The 21,126-nt window shown below is 41.5% G+C and overlaps 2 protein-coding genes across 6 annotated transcripts in view; one reads left to right on the top strand and one right to left on the bottom strand.

Moving 5' to 3' along the window:
- The window catches only part of tyw1 (tRNA-yW synthesizing protein 1 homolog (S. cerevisiae)), a 36,410-nt gene extending 22,209 nt beyond the window's left edge, over positions 1-14,201 (bottom strand). Inside the window, exons 1-11 of one of the 4 annotated variants that reach the window (XM_061782265.1) lie at positions 13,638-14,201; positions 12,639-12,766; positions 12,401-12,535; positions 11,543-11,644; positions 10,430-10,624; positions 9,089-9,373; positions 6,842-6,943; positions 5,955-6,081; positions 3,419-3,471; positions 3,205-3,323; positions 1,608-1,717 (exon numbers count right to left, since the gene is read on the bottom strand). In XM_061782265.1, coding sequence (XP_061638249.1) covers positions 1,608-1,717; positions 3,205-3,323; positions 3,419-3,471; positions 5,955-6,081; positions 6,842-6,943; positions 9,089-9,373; positions 10,430-10,624; positions 11,543-11,644; positions 12,401-12,535; positions 12,639-12,766; positions 13,638-13,728 — 1,447 coding nt within the window. In that variant the 5' untranslated portion in view covers positions 13,729-14,201. Of the gene's footprint in view, positions 1-1,607; positions 1,718-3,204; positions 3,324-3,418; positions 3,472-4,771; positions 5,903-5,954; positions 6,082-6,841; positions 6,944-9,088; positions 9,374-10,429; positions 10,625-11,542; positions 11,645-12,400; positions 12,536-12,638; positions 12,767-13,637 lie in introns of those variants that run through there. The other 3 variants (XM_061782264.1, XM_061782262.1, XM_061782266.1) reach the window with 3 other exon arrangements.
- A 392-nt stretch (positions 14,202-14,593) lies between these two features.
- On the top strand, positions 14,594-20,700 carry ilkap (integrin-linked kinase-associated serine/threonine phosphatase). Of its 2 annotated transcripts, XM_061782273.1 has the most exons (10): positions 14,594-14,915; positions 15,726-15,893; positions 16,274-16,391; positions 16,488-16,594; positions 17,325-17,418; positions 18,068-18,155; positions 18,281-18,423; positions 18,656-18,775; positions 18,857-18,938; positions 20,514-20,700. In XM_061782273.1, the coding sequence occupies exons 1-10, from the start codon at positions 14,876-14,878 to the stop codon at positions 20,634-20,636; spliced, it is 1,083 nt and encodes a 360-aa protein (XP_061638257.1). In that variant the 5' UTR covers positions 14,594-14,875; the 3' UTR covers positions 20,637-20,700. The 2 variants fall into 2 exon arrangements, with proteins under 2 accessions (XP_061638257.1, XP_061638258.1); XM_061782274.1 differs by having other exon boundaries at positions 14,598-14,991; positions 15,726-16,391.
- Positions 20,701-21,126: the final 426 nt, after the last annotated feature.

A 21,126-nucleotide genomic window follows, 5' to 3' on the forward strand; every position in this document is an offset into this window, starting at 1 on the left:
AACAAACAACATTCGCACTCACATTCACACCTACGGGCAATTTAGAGTCTCCAATTAATGCATGTTTTTTGGGATGTGGGAGGAAACCCACGCAGGCACGGGGAGAACATGCAAACTCCACACAGGCGGGACCCGGGATTGAACCCCGCTCCTCAGAACTGTGAGGCTGACGCTCTAACCAGTCGGTCACCGTGCCGCCTTCTCTGAACCTTTTGATGATATTATGGACCGTAGATGCTGAAATCCCTAAATTCCTTGCAATTGCACGTTGAGGAACATTGTCCTTAAACTGTTCGACTATTTTCTCACGCACTTGTTCGCAGAGGCGAACGTCGCACCATTTTTGCTTGTGAATGACTGAGCAATACAGGGAAGCTCCTTTTATAGCCAAGTACATCAATTTGAACATTAAAAATCTTGTCTTTGTCGTGTATTCAATTAAATATAGGCTGAACATGATTTGGAAATCATTGTATTCTGTTTTCATTTATGTTTAACACAACGTCCCAACCTCATTGGAATTGGGGTTGTATAATGCATTTTTACAATGCATGATTTTGCTTCTACCCATATAATCAAAACGAACTATCTGTATTTTGTTAGTTTTTTTTCAAATATTAATTCTGAAGTTAAGCACTTTATTTGAACACGCAATACTTTATTTACTTGCTCTTATTTTGAAATTCACAGCCCTACTTTTATTGAGTAAATGAGAAAACACACAGTTGTGCTCATATGTTTCATTACCCGGGCAGAATTTGTAAGATGGGTACAATTTAAAGAAAACATGAAGGGCCAGGCCAAATTCTAAAAAAAAATGATTTTAATGGGACTCAAATTAAACTGTCAAGCATTTCAGAAAAGCATTATCATTAAACAAAACATAACCATAAAGAAATTAATGATGGTTGTTATTCAGTCATATTTACAAAACAATATTTCACAAATTCTGCCACGGTATGTAAACTTATGAGCACAACTGTACATACACGCAGTCATATGTGCCACTGACATATTGGAATGAAAGTGTACACCTTTTTCATAACCTCTAGGGGACGTTGGCATATTAGAATGAAAGTGTACAGCTTTTTCATAACTGCCATAGACAGGCAAACAAAAATTAGCATCAATGCTACGGTAATTATAAAACTTCAAAGAACGGCTACTGAACACGCATGGAGCAGCAACACATACACAACACAAGCACACGACAATCGATATTAAAAAGGCAAAACGTGGTTCTGTATTAAACTGAAGGGAAAAATGACAATCTTCATCGTATTTAAGAGGAAAAAAAAAAAAGTCCGATTTTTGGGCCTGTTACCTGGAGAAATGGCTCCAGAAGACAAAATACATTTCTGGATCTAAGCATATGAACTCCTGTTTTAGTGGTTCTCTTGTTTGATTTGTATTTTCTGGCTACAAACTGGTCCGTGCTCTGAATCGGGAGACGACAGTACAGCACAGCGCACACGAGTGCAACCGCCCAGGAGAAATATTTAATTCATGCCTGGAATTTGCCAGAAATGCTGGAACATCAACAATAAGTACAAGAGCATCTCACGCCACATTTTTCAGAATAGAGCTTGGCGTGTCGCGCCGCTGACCTCGAAACTGTCGGATCATGTCCTGATGCTTCTCCAGCGCGTCCTGCAGGATCTTCTCGGCGGGGTCCATCTTCCAGCGCCACTCGGTGCCCACCGGATTGGTGTGGTGCCTTGTGGTCAAGCACGCACACACACACAAAAAAAAAAAACATCAAAGCAGGTTTCATCTTAGCTTTGTTCTGAGCACCTGAAAGATGTTTGCACTCAGCGGACACAACAATAGGTAGACCTGTATAATTCATTGGCATCCAAGACAAGAGCTCTATCAAAAGTGGATTGTTGTGCTTTTACTTCACACTGGTGTACAATATGGTTTCATATTGGACAGGGCTTTTTTTTTTTTTTTTTTTTTTTTAGAATAAAGTTGGGTTTTATGAGATTAAACACGAATGCTGTCAACTTAAAAAAAAAATGTATTGGAATAGATGAATTGGCATTTTTCTTGTTTTTTTTTAAATGTCAGAAAAAGTTAATGTTACAGGAATAAGTTGCATTTTTCGAGGGAAAAAAAGTCACATTTTATCTGATAAAAATCTAAGGTTTTCAAGAAATAAAATGTGAATTTATTGGAATAGGTCTACTTTTCCTAGGTCATATTATGGGAATAAAACCATTAAAAACTGTGAAAAAAGTTGGAATCTCACAGGAATATTTTTTTTTCGAAAAAGTCACATTTTAAGTGATTAAAATAGTTGTCATTTTACAAGAATAGTCCTGTTTTTACAAATGAAGTCATATTACAAGAATACAAATTGATTATTTTAGAATTTCATAATTTCCCATGAATAACATCGTATTTCTAAAAAGAAAAAAAGTCATAATCTTACAAAAATAAAATTGGAATTTTTTCTTTCAGGGTCCAAACTCATTGTCTGATTCAGTGATTATTTTCCCAAAAAGTCTCGAGGTCTTTTCTATGTAGACACTTGTTTCAATGTAAGCAGCTGACCTTGCAATGACACAAGACATTTTCTGCAGGATGTCAGCGTGTATGTGTGTGTGTTTGCGGGGGGTTGGGTTCCACGCTTGCTGACTGCCTGTCGCCCTTCATTGCTGCTTCTGGACAAAATGTCGTGCGCGCGGCGACAGGGGGAGCGGTGCTCTGACGGCGACCTTCAAGCGGGGAGCGTTGGCGACAAACACTTCGCCTGTCGCCAACGCTGTCATGAATCAGCGTCCACATTTCGGTGTTTGCCGCATTCCCACCGCATGCTGCTTGCTTGCAACAACGACATACACCGCGCTTAGAAACAAGTGTTGGGGAGTTACTAATTACATGTAACGAAATTATTATGTCATTGAATTACAAAACGTATGTGATTGTAATCCATCACATTACTGGGAGAACATTTGTAATTCAATTACTTTTGGAAATTCCCATGATTACTATTTTAGTTACATTTGAAAAAATAAGTCACTCCCAATTACTCGTAGAACTGTCTCATGCTTTCACATGTTGACACGCTCATATTTCTCCACAAGAATCGCTCAATTATTATCTTACACTTGACATTTCAACAGCTCTGAGCCTCAGATCGATACCTTTACTGTTTAGCTAATCCATGAGATTTCTTGGAAAAGTCGACTGCTGCCTTACCTCCAGCAGAAGACGCATTTGTTGGCGCAGGCCAGACTGGGCGTGGTCTCCATGCAGCGGTGGGACTGGATGCCATAGAAGGTGTGCTTGTAGCAGCCACCTCGGCCTCGCAGCATGGACTTGTTATATATTTTTTTAAAAACAAAAACAAGAAAAACACCTCAGCTGTCAATCATGTCACTCAAAAGGGGTTGTGGAGTTCAAGTGTACGTACCTTGGTCCAACGGCACAGCTTCACCCCTGAGTGACTTCCGATCAGCTTGTAACCTGGGCAGAGACCACAAACAGGAAGCTTTATTAAGAACAGTCACTCTGCATGCCTGATTGGCTTCGCTTGCTTTGGCTCCGAAAAGCGCTTCAAGGACGGGGGTGGCGGGGGGGGGGGGAATAAAAAATAAATTGGACAGGACATTACCTGGACACGATACAGTAACCCCCGTATATTTACAGTTTGCCACTTGTGGATTCTTTATCAGTTGTTCTACATTTTTTTCACATAATTAATTTTTTCCTTTGGGATGGAACCAACCCCGAAAATGCTTTATTCATGCATATTCAATATTTTTTTTTTCTTTTGTCAATGCAATTATAACGGCCGTCAATTAGCCGCAGATTTTCACTATTCGCAGTCCGGTCCCCCACCAATAGCTGGGGTCTACTGGGTGGGCAATATGGCAAAAACAAATTTTTTTTGTAAACATTTTTTCATTGTTTATGAACTGACAGTTTTAAAGGATATGTATTAAAATTTTAAATTAGAGTAGCTCAAGATTTAAATAAGTAAACTTGGAAAAAAAAAGGGAAAATAAAGAATTTATTCAACAGTATAAGAAATATAGACAAATATATAATAACAAGCTAATGTAGCAGACATGGTTAGGACGTGGTTGCTCACGTCTGAACTTTCATTATTTCATCACACAACAGAAATAAAACCAAACTGCTTGGGGCCATTGTCGGCCAAACATTATCCTTGGCCGAAAATTTGGTGCGTCGTTATTAAGACTGGCTAAATTCAGTTTATACCTGTTTGACAATTTCTAATGTTAAAATAAGTATTGCATATACAGCGAATAAACAATTTCATAACGACGAATGGCTTTCTGTTTTCTAGCCGTGTTGCAGAAAAACAGCAAGAAATGTTCCTAACAAAAGACAGCAGGTCAACATTTGGGTGGACAGGAGTGACGTGTTGCTATTTATAGCGTAGTCGTCGTGGACGGCGCGCAGCAGGAGCGGGAGCTGAATGGCTGCCAGAGGCTGCTCAGCGACTTCCGCAGGTGAGCGAGCCAATGCGCCGGTTCGGGTGAGAAATAAAAAATGTTCCAGACAAAGACACCTTCGGGATAAAAAGAAACAAACATGGATTTTGTGCTTAATAACTCGGACGACAAGGTAAAGCAGCCTCTGGAACACATCGTGGCAATGTCACAATTGCCGGCTCTACCGTTACACTCTGAACTGGCCTTCTGATTCTTTTACTTCGGTTTTGTAGTAATTTAGCCGGATCTCACGTGAAAAAGAGGCTCATAACTCGGTTTATCACGTTCCACCTCTCGAGTCGCACCTTTTGCGTTATGGATCCTGCGGCTTTGGAGTCCTGCCTCTTGCGGTATGGCTCTCAAGATACGGCTGTGGAGTCGCATCTCTCGCGGTATGGCTCCTGCAGCTCTCGAGTCGTCCTCTCATTAAGCCTCATGAGTCGTGTCGATCGTGTTACAGCTACTGTGGCTCTCGCAGTATGGCTCTCGAGTCGCAGTTCTCCCGCCGCGCCCCTCGCAGTACGGCTCCCGCGGCTATCGAGACACGGCTCTCGACTCGAGAACGCCACTCACGCGCCGATTCTGCTGCTCTCAAGTCATTCCTCTCACAGTACGCCTCTCGCGGTCCGAGTCTTGCGGCCCTTGAGTCGCGCCTCTCATGTTGCGCCTGTTGCGTTATGGATCTCAAATCGTGCCTCTCGGGGTATGGGATGGCTCTCCAGGTACGACTCTTGAGTCGCGACTCTCATGACGCAGTTGCCTCTCTGGCATGCCTCTCGCAGTATGGCTCCTGGGGCTCTCCGGTTGCACCTCTCGCGCAATTGCTCTCAAGTCGCGGCGCTCAAGTCGAGGCGCTCAAGTCGGGCCTTTTCTCACGTTGAGGCGCTCGACTCGGGCCTCTCAAGTTGCAGCTCGCGCATTGGGCCGCTTGCATTACGGTTCCTGTGACTCTTGAGTCCTGGAATGGCGCTCCAGTTGAGGCTCTCAAGTCGCGGCGCTCAAGTCGGGCCTCTCAAGTTGCAGCTCGCGCATTAGGCCTCTTCCAGTATGCCTCTTTTGTCTCTTGACTCACGCCTCTCACGTTGTGTCTGTCGCAGGATGGCTCTAAAGCTCTGTCTCCCGAGCTTTGGCTCTCGTGTTTGATCTATTTAGCGATTAATAAAGCAGCAACAGACGGGGCAGCCTCTGGCAGAGTTGACCAAATTGTGATTGATTTGTTGGCGCAATGAAGAAAAGTTTGGGGACTTTTAAGTCAACAAACTTTGTCGTCCTTGTGGAGACAACAAGGTGAGGCGACTGGCGGCTAACATCTGGCTGCCTTCCCTCGAGGAGGTCCTTTTATTTTTATTACTACCAAGCAATGATGATGGAGCTCTGGCTCCATCATCATCATCATCATGCACAAACACCTGGCAGATGCTCCTATTGAGAAAAAAGCTATTCGCCGCTCCATTAAGGACTCAGTGGAGCACGGTGGCACTGCGCTACCTTGTTTACTCAGAGCTTCTCTCAGGGCGGGTGTGATCATCTCCCGTCGCTCTTCCTCTTTTTCCTCTTGGCTCTTCCTCGCCACCTTCCTGGAGCGCTTGGCCACCTGCCCGCCGTCTGAGGGAATCTGGGAACCGTAAAAGATGCATGATAATGGACTCACGTCTTGTAGGAGTGATTCTTTTTTTTTTGGTTTTGTTTCCATTCGTCACTCTATTGAGTCCTGTCTCGTCCCCCGAAAATTAATACGCCGGATTTCCAGCACCACGCCAGAGTACTAAGCTTATTCAAGAATTTTTTGGGTTAACAAATTTTTTTTTTCTCCAGAGGTCCACTGTATATGAAATACACATCTATTTCCCTAACAAATACCCCCCCCACCCCATATCAGGAAATACATGACATTTTTCCTCAAAAATACGTTTTTTCGAAACAACTAAACAACTTTTCTTGTCCCCCCCAAAAAAATACAGAAATACGTGATTTTCCTCAGAAAGACTTTTTTTTTTATATACAGTATACCAAATCTCCAAAATGTTTTCTTTCTTAAGAAAGCCATATCATTTTGTGGAATACAAAAAAAATGTCTCAATGCTACCTTTTTCTAAAAAATACACAAAAAAATGTGCGCAAATATACAACTTTTTCTCTCAAAAATATAATATGCAAAACGTTTCTTTTTCGAGAAGAATGCAGTCTATATACTTTTGAAAAAAAAAAAAAGATCTAAATGAATGAAGACCCGTGTATTATGTTTACGTGTCCATCCGTTGTTTGAGTCACTCATCATGTCGGTGGGCGTCCGCGCGTCTACCAGGCCATCTGCCGCTTCCGCGGGAGGCGAGGCTGCTTTCAAAGCGTGCAAATGAGACCGGCCGCACGCTGACCTGTTTGACGTTGCTCATCATCAGGCTGCCCAGATCCTCCACATCCAACACGGAGGGGGAGGTTGGCGAGTCGTCGTCACTGCTCGACTCCACCGGCTCCTCCTGAAGAAAGCCGCAAAAAAACTAAAACATGAGACTTCGGAGGTGGATAACAAGAAACAACATGCTAGATGCTAACGAGTTTGTTGGAGGTTTGAACATGTCCAGAATGCTGTCTTCAACATGTTTTGTTTGGCTGGCGACCAGTTCAGGGTGTACCATCCGTCTTTCGCGCAAAGTCAGCTGGGATAGGCGCCAGCATTCCCCAAAGCCACCCAAATGAGGATAAGCGCTAAAGAAAATGGATGGATGAATCAAACATGCTATGAGCTAACAGCTAATGAGTAATTTGGCACACCAAGCATTTCTATGACCAAGAGTCACGGGTTATTTGTTGCAATCATTTTTCTTTTTGTCTTTTCCCTAAAACTGGTAATTGAAATGTATAATGTAAAAATATGTTTTATTAAATAATTGGTTGGTTATAAATACATTGATTATATATCATGTTGCAATAATTTAGCTTTCGTTTTTTGTTGTTTGGTTACTCCTAATGTATTCATGGATTTTTTAATATCAATATTAAATACATTGATTATATACATAATCAAATTTTAAAATGAGAATGAATTAACTACGATTGAAATTAATAATTTTACGTAGACCGCATTCCAAATTATTACTCAAATGATATTTTTTTTCAAGTAACCAACAGAGTATAATTTGAAATATTTTTTAACAAACCTCCCAATTATAACAGCATTTTTTTTTAAACATAAAATGCCATCCATCCATCCATCCATTTACTGAGCCGCTTCTCCTCACGCGGGTCGCAGGCGTGCTGGAGCCTATCGCAGCTATCACCGGGCAGGAGGCGGGGGACACCCTGAACGGGTTGCCAGCCAATCGCAGGGCACATACAAACAAACAACCATTTGCACTCACGTTCACACCTACGGGCAATTTAGAGTCTTCAATCAACGTTTTTGGGATGTGGGAAGAAACCGGAGTGCCCGGAGAAAAGCCACGCAGGCGTACGTTTGCCTTAAAATAATAAAACCTGGTCTCCTTTCAGCTACAAAGTAAAGCCTTGGTGTGACACTAGTTTGTAAACGCCACGTCCTGGCAGACATGAAACGTGTTCATTAGAAACTCTACTCCCCCCCTAAAAAAGTGTCTGCGTTTAACCTGCCTCTCGCCATTATTAGGCCGTCAAATTAAAAACTGAAAGGTGCGTAAATCTAAAAATTGCTTGCAAGTACGATGAAAAAGATGACAGGCGCGCTTGTCGGTTGCTGCCAGGAACAAGTCTCGACGACACAGTCGTCTCCCGAGGTGTCCGCTGCCATGACGACGGGTCATCTGTGAGCTGTCACGTTGTGCGTGTGTGTGAAAATGCAGCGATTGGTGAGAAGAGCAAAGTGTGTGTCTGAGGGACGGACAGAAATGTCACATGTGAGGCGTGTGGAACATTTTCTCAGCGGAGTGACTAAAACCAGTATTATGTATGCATACATACGATAATCACACTCACAGTCACACCTATGGGCAATTCACCTACCATGCATGTTTTTGGGATGTGGGAGGAAAGCGGAGTGCCCGGAGAAAAGCCACGCAGGCACGGGGAGAACATGCAAACTCCACACAGGCGGGGCCGGGGATTGAACCCCGGTCCTCAGAACTGTGAGGCAGACGCTCTAACCAGTCGGCCACCGTGCAATCAAAAATTGATGGATAACTATTTTTGACATCGGAAGTCAAGGATAATAGTTTGTCCAACTATTGTTCAAGTTACTTTAAAAAAAAAAAAAAAAAAAGAGTTTGGTAACAAAAAAAACCTTGCAATATCCCAACGATATTATTGATTAAAAATGACAAATTAATTTAAAATTTTGGTACAGATTTTAACAAGAATCATAGAAGTTGACGCACTGAATTGCTTTTGAGGGAGACATAAGATGATGTGGAGGGCCGTACGAGGCCCCATGAGATTGACACCTGTGGCATAAAACCTTTTTTTTTTTCCAACCCATTTTTGTTTTATGTGACCCTCTCTGTCTGTGTGTCATGTATTTTTTTGCTTTGCACAGCACTTTGGTGCACTGTGCGTGCTTTTAAAGTGTTTAACAAATGAAGGTGATGGCGCTAAAGCAATACTTTTATTGCTTGCCAAAGTCAAACAAAGTAATTATTTTTAAAGTACCTTACCTCAGTGTAGTTATGATCCAGAGCGGCGTTCTCGTACGCTTCGACTTCCTGTCCATCCGTCTTGACACAGGAAGTACCCTTCTCGCGTTTCCCGCAGCACTTGTCGTCGTCGTCGTCGTCCCGGCAGAGATCCCGCAGACGTTTGAGGAACTTGAGCTTCCAGGCCAGGAAGTCGGCCTGGACGCTGCCATTGGCGCTCTTGGCCACATTGCAATCGCCTTCGCCGCGGGTCAGGACGCGGGAGGCGCTCAGCATCCACAGCCACTTGTCCACGTTTTTGCCCACCTGGACAGAGAATGTATAGCCAATCAAAAACTCATATGTTCGAAGTTGTGCATGGGCCAATTCTCATAGTTTAATTTGTGAAAAAAAGTTTTTGGGTTTTTTTAAGTTTCTGAAAAAAAAGTTCCATATTTGAGAAACTAACTTAGTTTTGGGGGGAATTTTTTTTTTCCAGAAAAAAATATTTTCAACAGAGTTAGATCTGAGGGAAAAAAGATTTTAGGAAAAAACGTTTGACTTTTTTTACATTCTAATAATAGTTGGGAAAAAGTTGATTTTGAGAAAAAAGTACAATATTTTCCAGAAAGAAAATGCAATAATTAAAAAAAAGCTGCACATTTGAGAAAATAGTTGTCTAGTTTTGATGAGCAAAAAAAAAGTCTGACATAATAAAAAAAAAAGTTGGATAATTGAGGAAAAACTTTTATTTTGAGAAAATAAAAATTATACATTTGAATAAAAAGTAACATATTTTGAGAAAGTAGTATGTGTAAGAAAAAAGTATATTTTTGAGAAAGAAGTGAAATCTGTTTGAGAAAAAGTAGCATATTTCTGAGAAAAGTTTCACACTTGAGAAAATTGGTTTAATTTTAAAAAAACAAAAAAAGTTTTACATTTTTCAAGAAAAACATTTTTATCTTTATTAATTTCGAGAAAAAAGTATTTTTTAGAAAAAAGTTGGAATTTTTTGGGGAAAATGTGTATGAGAAAAAAAACATTTTTCTTGTACTTTAAGAACATACATATTTCTGAAGAAAAAAGTTGTACATTTAAGAAAATACAAGTATAATTTTGCAAAAAAACTTGGCTATTTGAGAAATTACAATATTATTATTATCCATCCATTTTCTGGACCGCTTATACTCATTATCAAGATTAAAAAAAGTTGTATATTATAGGAAAATTAGTGATAAATTTGAGGGGAAAACAGGTGTATAGTTTTGAGGGAATCATTATTTATAAGGAGAAAGTCCAATATTTTCAAGATTAAAAAAAGTTGCATAATTTAAAAAATAAAATAAAATTCTTTTATTTTCAGTCGACACGACCGAGCCCTACCGTGTTGTAATGGGCGGCGTAGAGCGAGTTTCCCAGGCCAAACACGGCGTAGCGGAGGCCCCTCAGGTACGTCTTCCCATAGCGGAAGTCGGTGGACGCCTCCTCCAGCCACTTGCAGAACCAGTCGGCGTTGTCGGTGGGCCGCCCATCCGTGTACGTGGCCACCAGGAACACGCACACACACTTGCTGCTGCACTGGCTCAAACAAACAAGACCACACAGTCAAAAGGAATTCCCACTTTTGGGACATGCGCTACTCCCAAACAGTTTGGGATATTTGGGGGAAATTTCAGGCTGTACCGAAAATGCACTATAACCTTTACAGGTCAACTTAATTGAATTGAATTGCACGTCTAACTGATATGTTTCTAACTGTTAAAACTTAAATGATGTTGACCTTTCATTTTTGCATGCTACTATGTGCTTTTTCTTCGGCAGTTAGTAGCTTGCCGCTATCCTGCGTTAACAGCAACCAACTCGACACGCTCATCCGCTGACTCGCACGTCAGTCGGCAGGCCAGGCTCCGCCTTTCAAGGCCACGCACATTCAAAGTCGCAGATACCACAGTGTAGAACATGGGGATTGCGACCCCAAGTGGACAAAAAAAATATGCCTGCACTTCACATACATTTTCATATTACTATTATACAAAATCAAGTTTGATGAGATTGCTCAAATAATCGATGTCATGATCGATAGAATAATCGACAGCCCCGGCCATAATAGGAAGAAGGGTTTATAAGATATGGGTAAGGTTAGTAAGAGTGTGAAAAGGGTCATTAACTCAACTGTATTAATAGAGTACTTCAGAAATGGCAGAAAGGAGTTCACTGTCTTATTTTCATAAGACATGTTAATTATCACATGTTGGATTGTAACCGCAGAGCAAGTTTTTCCGATCTGAGACACTTTTGAATGCGGTTTACTGGGAGGATGAATGGAGCCAATGCAACTTAACACAGTGTCAGGATTTTAAGTTGTGGGCGACCTTTGTTAATATGAATGTGTCTGCCATTGGGGCTCTAATGATGAGTACAGTTGGCCAGATGTTCATGTTGGAAAGGGAAGCCACCAGCTTAGCGCAGCCGGCAAAGGAAGGAGCCGCTTCTTACCTCTTCAGCCAGCCGATCGTCCGGATCGTAATCCTTCATGTCCATCACCTCGGCCGGCAGGCCCAAACTCCTCACGTCTGCCGACATCTCCTTTGCGAAACTCTGTCAAGAAAAAAAAAAAAAAGCCAGTTTCATCATTTGGGTTGCCAAGGGGTGGCAAATTTGACAGTCAATATCTACAAAGTTACCGATACAGTTTTATGGGAGGCTGAGTTGGGGAATTTTGAAAATATTCCAAATTGGAAACTTTCCACAGGAATTAACGGGAAACTGAGTCATTTAAATGAAGAGCTAGGGCTGGGCGATTCATTTATTTAATCCCATTTTTTTTGGGGTCTCATCGATTTATGAATGTATTTTTTTAATCAAATAAATTTATCTCTCCCCCCCCCCCCCCCTTAACGAGGCAACCGACCCGTCTTGCACCTGAACTGCTATATATTGTATGCAGAATTTTGTTACATTTTCAGGGACAAACGTTCATTTGTTTTTTTGGAAGCAGCACCTTTCATCCATGTTATACTCAGTGACAGTTTTGTTGTTACAGATTAATACAAAAGAGAATATTTTTTAAATTAATTGAGGTTAAATTGTCAAACATTCAAAATGTTTTATTAAAATGTAATGTGAGTTTCTCCGGCCCGGTTAGAGTTAGGAGTACCTACTTGTCCAATTTGTTTGTATTGAGAGCCAACTTTCAAGTTTGTCAATTTATAGTTTATTCCTGTTTGTTCCCATCAATTCCCAGTTAATTTCCACTGAGTTTCCTACTCTGTAAATGAGCAGAATTTGGCAACCCTAGTCATCATACAAATTTCAGCTTGGTGGATGAGTAACACGTTGAAACAAGACTCGTACTTTAGCTGTTCCCGTCTGGGAGCCAAAGAAAATTTTCACTCCGGACACCTGAACTTCAGCAGGTTTAGCACAGCACTCGTCTTTCTTGGTGGCCTCCTGGACCCAGGGGCTGATGACATCCTTTGAGAAGGTTTTCTAAAAAAACAAAACAAAAAGGTGCTCTTTTATTACCCTGAAAATACGACAGCGGTGACACACACACACACGTTTACGTCTCCGTATCCACGCGCCAATCTACCTTCTTGAGGAATATGTTGAGCGAGAACCACAGCGTGATGGTGAGTGCGGCGGCCGTGTACAAGTAGAGCCGGTTGTGCCATATGTACGTGACGTAGTTCTCGTAGGCGCTGTGAGAAGAGTCCGACGCTTGGGGCAAAAAAACAACACAATCAACACCGATGAACAATAATTCTCCAATGCTCAGGAGGTGATAGTAAGTCAGGGCTCGAGACAACGACCAAATTGGTCGCATATGCGACCTTTTTTTCAATCTTTACTGCATACAAAACTATGGTATGATGATGGTGTACCTCGTCAAAAAATGGTGCGACCAAATCATTGTGTGCTGTTGGTCGCACCAGTGCTACTCGTGCAGAAAGTTCGTGTAGAGCCCTGGAACACGTGAGGCAAATGTAAAGCTAAAACTGCTGGAATGTCTTTTGGGAGTTAAAAGTTACGTGTTAATTATGCATTTTGAAATGTGTTCCTAACATGTCTGCGGCATGTTATGGTCAACATACCCCAAGGATCAAGAATGAAGTAGTCAGATAACTCAAACTTTACTTGGTTGTGTAATTTCACTGTTGATGGGTGGGCACAGGCAGGCAATCCACAATCTAGGATTCCCAGCTATTTCTATTCAAATATTAACAAGTCAATTTCCATATTTCTCTGATAAAAAAAAAAAAGTTAGCACTGGGTTCATATTACGCTGATGGTAAAAAAAGAAAAAGAAAGAAAGAAAAAAAACATGAAAGGGGTGCGCTAATTCGTTATTGTAATGATACATTGACGTACAGGGGAAACAAAAGCATTTAATAAGTAAGACTGTGCCTCACTAAAGATACGTATTGGTTTCGACCATTTCAAGCTGAATTCGGGTTAAATTTGTCGAAAACACAACAGGAGGGCACCTGTTGTTGATTTGATGTTGAGGTTGCATGTGTATCGAATGCTAGCTAAAAGCTTTCCCTGCGTTTCGCTTATCCAACTTAGTTAAAGGTTTAAATAATCTCACCTTTTGTGATCGAGCTACTCGCACAAGATCCGAAAAATACAGCGAAAACTATAAAGCAGTACATGGGTGCAAACGTTTTGTCTGACCACATATATTTTAACAAGTACAGTGGCTACTGGTGCCGTGCAGAACCATTGCCGTTCGGTCGAAAAGGCTAATGGGAGATGTAGTTCTTAGAGTCTTTAAACGAAGACGTTTCGCATAACGTAAAAATTATTTTATTATTCATGTTTAGATAAACACGAAAACTAACCAGTAACATTATTTGCAGGCATTATTAAATTACAAAATACATGGTAGTCAAAAGAAAGCGTGGTCGAAAAAAAAACACGAAATGCACCCTGGGAAACGTATTTCTTACGACCACTGATGTCATACGAGTAAATTTACAGTCACCTGTCGCGTGGAGACGATACGAAACAAACCACAATCAATAGACAGCAACCTGAACAAATTACAGTACGTATAACTAATTTAAAATCTAGTTGAAGTTTTTTTTGTTTTTTTTTACTGAAAGCGGTACGGAAAATGGATGGATGGATGAAATAAACTAGGGCGTCACGGTGGACGACCGGTTAGCACATGTCCCTCACAGTTCTTCAGTTGTGAGGACCCGGGGTCAAATGCGGCCCCGCCTGTGTGGAGTTTGCATGCTCTCCCCGTGCCTGCGTGGCTTTTCTCCGGGTACTCCGGTTACCTCACACATCCCCAAAACATACATGGTAGGTTGATTGAAAACTCTTAATTGCCCGTCGGTGTGAATGTGAGTGCGAATTGCCCTGCGATTGGCTGGCGACCAGTTGAGGTGTACCCGCCTCTGACCCAGAGTCAGCTGTGGGACAGGCTTTCGGATCGCCCGCCACTCCAAACCTGCAGTTCACAACGAACGCGTTCGGAGGCGCCAAATCCCGTCAGTGTGCGAGTCTCAACAACTTTAAGAAAGATGAGGACGAAGAAGAGGCCGACTCTTGGCCTCCTGTTAGCAAGCACCCATCCATCCAGCCATTTTCTTTACCGCTTATCCTCACTAGGCTCGCAGTGTTGCTGGATTTCAATGTGTATGCAATGAAGAAAAAAAAACTGTAAACCGAATTATTACTATAAAACAGTGAGTTTTATTTTATAATCCCACATTTCGTTTAATCTTACTTGCTATCACGTGGACGAAATTCACGGATTCAGACGGATAAGCTGTTAAAATAAACTAGGCTAGGCTAGGTGGCTGGCTCCGGAGAAGAATGGATCTATTTGACGACCTACCCGAGCCCACTCAGACCGGTGAGTGACGACGGTTTCACGGGTAAACGGAGACGAGCACACCGGCATCAGCCACGGTTCATCTGCAACTGATAAGGTGGTCGTCACCAAATAAAATGCTCGTTCTGAGTCACTTCATGTCGTTTTATGATAATGATGATGATGATGATGGTTGTGGAGAGCTAGCTTTCTTAGGGGGGCTGGAGATCGGTTTTAGGGGAGCTTGGACTATGAACCTTCAAACATTAACACAGATTGCCAAATATTTTTGGGGGGCTTGAGAACTTTTTAGGGGGACTGAAGAAATCCCTGCATATATGCACTAATATACCTTTTAGTCAAAACTTATGGAAACAGTTAACATTTAAAGCCTTCAGCAATTAATGATGCCACAATAAATCCTATGGCATTTAAACCTGTTAAAATGAACAATAAATATATTTTATACTGTTTTGGTAAATGACACGAGCATAGGAGATTAGCTTCTATGTTTGTGGCATTTATTTTGTGGTAAGGATTATAATCATTTTATTTCTTAATTTTTGATGATGTTCTGACTGCTTGAACGCCTGCATTTTCCCCTCTAGGGATCAATAAAGGTCATTTAAACACATTTTAAAAATGAAATGAGTACATTTCATCAGTCAGGTTGGCATCGCAAATGAGAATCTGTTCTCAATTGCCTTATCTGGCTAAATAAAGGTTAAATATATATATTTTTTTAAAACATTTGAAGTTATGGTCAGGATTGTTGTGACTTCTGCATTTTAGCCACTTGTTTTGACAACTATTGCATGCGAGTGCTGCATTAGTGTGTGGATGTGTTGTCAGGTCCTGGCTCGACTGCCGTTCCCGTCTCGCCGCGAACCGCCAAAGACCTGGTTGACGACGACGACGACGACGACGGGAAGAAGAGCGTCAAACGAAAACGGGAGGATGAAAAATGTGATGTGCCTCGGAAAGAAGAGGAGGAGGAGATCAAGAAAGTTTGTAGAGAAGGTTTTTTGACCTCTGTCACCATGTCTGATGATGCACGGCGACCGTGACGCAGCTCGGTTTACTCTGTGTGTTTTGTGTGTGTGTTTGTTTGTGTTTTTGTGTGTGTGGCTATACACGCCTGTGTGTGTGTTTTTTGTGTGTGGGGCTGTATCTATGTTTTTTGTGCACACATGCATTTCTGTGTGTGCATGTTTGTGTTTTCATCTGTGTGTGTGTGTGTGTGTGTGTGTTTTCTGGTTTGTTTTTGTGTATGTGTGCTTTTGCTCCTGTGTCCGTGTGTGTACACATGCGCGTGTGTTTCTGTGTGCACGTTTGTGTTTTCATTTGTGCGTGTGTGTGTTCTGGTTTGTTTGTGTGTGTGTGTGTGTGTGTGTGTTCAGGCCGCCCCGTGTTGCGAGGCTACGTGGCTGCGAGGCGCGGCGAGCGTGAGGAAATGCAGGACGCTCACGTTCTACTTCCCGACATGTGTGACTGTCTATCAACGCTGCCTGGTCAAATGTAACACGCATATACATGTACACACCCACACACACAGTTATGTAGAAATGTGTTTCTCTTGCTGATGCTTGTGAATATTTTCCGATGTTTCTGAAGATCTGGGGCGTCGTATTTCGCCGTGTTCGACGGCCACGGCGGCGCTCGAGCGTCTCGCTTCGCGGCCGAGCATCTTCACCACATTCTGGCCAAGAAGTTCCCCAGAGGTGAGCAGTAAGGATACAGTAAAATAAAGAAGAAGAATATTTAAACAAAATGTAAACTGTCTACATATGCAGGGATTCTTTTTATAGCTCTTTTTTTCCCTAGAAACAAAACAAAAATCAGCAGGCACACAAAAATCTAAGTCTCAATCTCAAGTGCATTTTACAATCATCCATAGAGAATAAATTGTTTGATGTAAATTATGTTTAAAATCATTCCTGTAGATTTATTGTAAGTTTAAAATCATTCCTACATTATATTTTATATAGTTGATGTGCATTAATTGTGTAGGCTAAATATCCCTTTAGAAGTCAATTATGTGCAAACTCATCCCTTCAGAAAAGGTTTAAAATCATTCCTTTAAGTTTAAACTAGATTTACTATCATCCCTTTAATTGTAAATCATGTTTAAAACACCCCCTTATATTTAAATGATGTTGCCTTTTAGACATACATTTTGGTTTAAAATCATCTTTCGTTGCAAATTATGTTTGAAATCCACTGTTTATATGTAAATGATGTTTAAAATCCTCCCTTCATGATCCCTCAAGTGCACCCAAAGAGACTGTACAGTGAAATCGAGGTACAAATAAATTAAAAACACAAAAACATTCGTGTAAAAAAAAAAAAAAAAAAAAAACTGGATTAGAAAAAAAAGCTTTTGCATATGGACACAAGGCCAAACCGTATAGAAAAATATAATTTGAAAAATATCCATTTGTCTTTTTTCAGGTGAAGGTGAGAACCTGGATAAGCTGATTAAAAAGTGCTTGGTGGACACTTTCCGCCAGACGGACGAGGACTTCCTCAAGAAAGCGTCCAGCCAGTAAGACTCCTCATTTGCTGCTGATAAGCAGCAATGGACTCAATTATTCTGCATTTGTATTTCTTATAAAACACGCATACATAATCATGTAAAGCACATTGAGTTACCTTCGGTATGAAATGTGCTATATCAATACATTTACTTAGGTTAAAACATTTTTTGAGGGGTGGGGGGGTGATATGACCTTAAATAAAATCTCCTAATTTTATTCCTCACAAAATACCGAATTGTGATTTTTATTTTTTGAAAGATTCCCCCCTTAATGAAAAGTAAAAGAAAATAGCTATAACATTTTTGTTTGTTTTTCCCCTGATATCAAACAAGCTTTGAAACTGTCCCCCCCCCCCCCCCCCCCCCCAAGTAATAACTTGCATCAACTTACACAGAAATAATCAAAATGAATATGTTTTCTTTTCAGATCATGTGCAAATAAGTGTTTCCTTTTTGGAAATTTTCCCTTTTGTCTAAACATGTATGTAAGCACGATCCGTAATAAATTTAGTGGGAAACTAAAAACATTGCCGTGACAAATTAGAATTCATCAATAAAATGACTCAATCATCCAATCCTACTGCAAAAGGTGTTTTTAGTTCTTTTAAAATTTCTTTCGGTTTCAGCATTTGTGAATCAACTCATCTTTGTGGAACAGGAAGCCGGCGTGGAAGGACGGGTCCACGGCGACCTGCGTGCTGGTGCTGGATGACGTGGTCTACGTGGCCAACCTGGGAGACAGCAAGGTAACTGCTGTGCTGCGCTAGTACCACGACTAGGCCCAACTAGTGCGCATATGTCACACACTAGAAGCCACCCTATGGAGGATATAGCAAAGGCTGTGGGCGTTCCTAAAGTTGCGTCTCGGCAGGCGGTGTTGTGTCGCATGGAGGAGGACGGAGAAATCCCAGAGGGACGGCGGCAGAGGCCGACCACGCTGTCGCTCAGTCGAGAACACAACCCCACCATCTACGAGGAGAGGATGAGGATCCAGAGGGCGGGAGGAACCGTCAGGTACTAGCGTCAACATCCCCCCCGCCCCCCCAATCCCTTGGATGACATTTTCTTGAACACGCTGAATATGCTGGTGTGCTTTAAGGAAAGATTCAAATACACTGCACTGTCACATCCCAAATAGGAAATGTTTATGAATGGCACTTTTCTTTCCTGTTGTGTCTCTCCTTTGTATTTAATGGCAGTGGATATTTTGGGGGACGGATGTCGGATATGTTGTTGTTCGTTGCAGGGAGGGGCGTGTACTAGGCGTCCTGGAGGTGTCGCGCTCCATCGGAGACGGCCAGTTCAAGCGATGCGGCGTCATTTCCTCCCCAGACCTGAGGAGGTGTCAGTTGACAGCTAATGACAGGCAAGAACAATGACACACACACACACACGCGCACACACACAAAGAAGCAGAAAAACAAAATGTCTCCTTTGGCCTCTTCAGGTTCATCATCTTGGCCTGTGACGGCTTATTTAAAGTGTTTTCGGCAGATGAAGCTGTCAGATTTGTCCTCGACGTCCTTCAGGTACCCAAAGGAAGTCACTTTATTTAGTTCTGCTTCATTCTATTCTGCGTCTTGTTTGCATTTAAACGGCGGTAAAATCAGATGTTTGAAGTTTTTGTGTTTTACGGCAAGTCATCAAACTTTCCCGCCATGCTCCGCCCACACGAAATAACGAAAAGCTAAGTCCTTTGCAGTTTAGCGTTCTCCATCTGTGTAGTATACATGCTTCAACTTTGGAAGCAATCAGCAGAGATGTCAAAAGTACTGGTATTCAGTACTTAAGTAAAAGTACTGATACTTGTCCAAAAAACAATTCTGGTAAAAGTACTGAAGACAGTCCCTTAAACAAAAGTACACACTTATAAGAGTACATAAAAAAGTAAATTGACATTTTTCAACGCAATAACAAAATACATACAGTGAGCTTTTTGTATCTCTCCAGATGATTAAGATGCGTTCTCTGGGGGCACCAATAGATAAAACAAAAAACAGAAGCTAGTCAAAAATGAGCAAATTATGGCTATTTTCAGTTTGGGATTTTTACTGTTTTGTTTTGGCAGTGGGCAAATAAATGTGTTGGAAATATTATATATTAAGGCTCAAACTTGACACAATTTACTGCTAGCAAGCGAGACTTCAACATGTTAGCTATCTAAAAAACTAACGTGGGTCATTCATTGCAGGCAACTTTCAAAAAAGAAACCCCATATTCTTGCTTATGGAAGATTATTCCCAGTTCGGAATTCCCTTGTTGTGATTGTGCGATGTGTGTGCGAACGTACGACGTGTGTGCGAACGTACGCAGCACCACGTGCGGGTGTCCTTGCTATTTTGGTTTCCGACCGTGCCATCCACAAATATGGAATGCGGCGACACCTTGCCCCCACTAGCTTAGCTACATGGAATGCGCCGACACTTCGCTGACTTCCGGTTTCCGTTTTTTCGGCATTCTGCTTTTTACGTTGCGTCCTCGCTATCTTTAGAAGGGTTTAAAAGTAAAAAGCTCATTTTTTTTTTAAATGTAAGGAGTCGAAAGTACAGACATTTGTTTAAAAAGTAAGGAGTAAAAGTAAAAACTTTCCACAAAAATAAATACACAATACAGGTACCTGAAAAATCTACTTCTGTACAAGTTACTTCCCACCTCTGGCAATCAGACAAAATCTCTAGGACTAGTTTGTTTTTGAAGGACCCCTTGAATGGGGCAAAATTACTCAAATATGGCCCCACCAAATCATAATGGCAGACTTCCTGTTTGTTTTCTGGCATGGCTTTTTGATACTTTTTTGTGTTTCTGCTAATGAAAGCCGTGTCTACCAAATTTCCATTTGCCAAGTCCAACTGTCTTTGGGGGCTGACCTTTCAAAACCCTCCGAAGGACCTCTGGAAATGACCACAATGACCCAAAAATGGCGGGTTCAAACCAAAATGGCAGACTTCCTGTGTGTGCCTGGGTTGTTTAATCCACTTGGGTGCAACTGAGTCAATTGAGCCTAAAATGGCCGCTTGAAAGCAGAATGGCAGACTTGTGGGTCTACTCATGATAGCACCAACACGTTTATTTTTTAAATTAAACCTTCTGTTGTGTTGTTGTAGGACGCTAAGTTGACGGACCAGGAGGAGCAGTTTGAGGCGGCCTGCCAACAGTTGGCCAGCGAGGCGGTCAGAAGGGGCTGCGCTGACAACGTCACCGTCATCTTGGTTTCTATTGACTTCTAAACACACACACACATACATGCATTGACTTTCTTTTCCAATAAAATACTTGACTTCCTCTTTTAAAGTCTGCTGTTGTGTGTGTGTTACTCTTGCACAATACAAATGAGCACTAAAGCACATCAGATGCGCCTTCCATTAATCACTCACCAGTGTGCTGCCTTATAGCAATATTACTGTTCCAACATTTATTTTAAGAAATAAATATTGTCTGATAATACTGAACCCATATCACCTACTCCTTCTTCAGTATATGTGAGGTTTAAAATGTGTGGTGTGTCTTAAAAGCGATTTGCCCGAAGCAATATGGCGGCGCTGTTATGTGCCATAGCTCTTGGTGCTCAAGGTTGGTGTTGGACGGTGCTAATTCTGCTTAAAGATTTACACTTCAGATTACTCTTATTAGCGATCATTATCTATAATAGTGTTAACCATATTTACATTTAAATTACGAAAACTATCCCAGTCTTGAGTCCTAAGGGACGCAATACCT

Source organism: Phyllopteryx taeniolatus, chromosome 8 (assembly GCF_024500385.1).
Source record: "Phyllopteryx taeniolatus isolate TA_2022b chromosome 8, UOR_Ptae_1.2, whole genome shotgun sequence".
NCBI classification, from domain to species: Eukaryota; Metazoa; Chordata; class Actinopteri; order Syngnathiformes; family Syngnathidae; genus Phyllopteryx; species Phyllopteryx taeniolatus.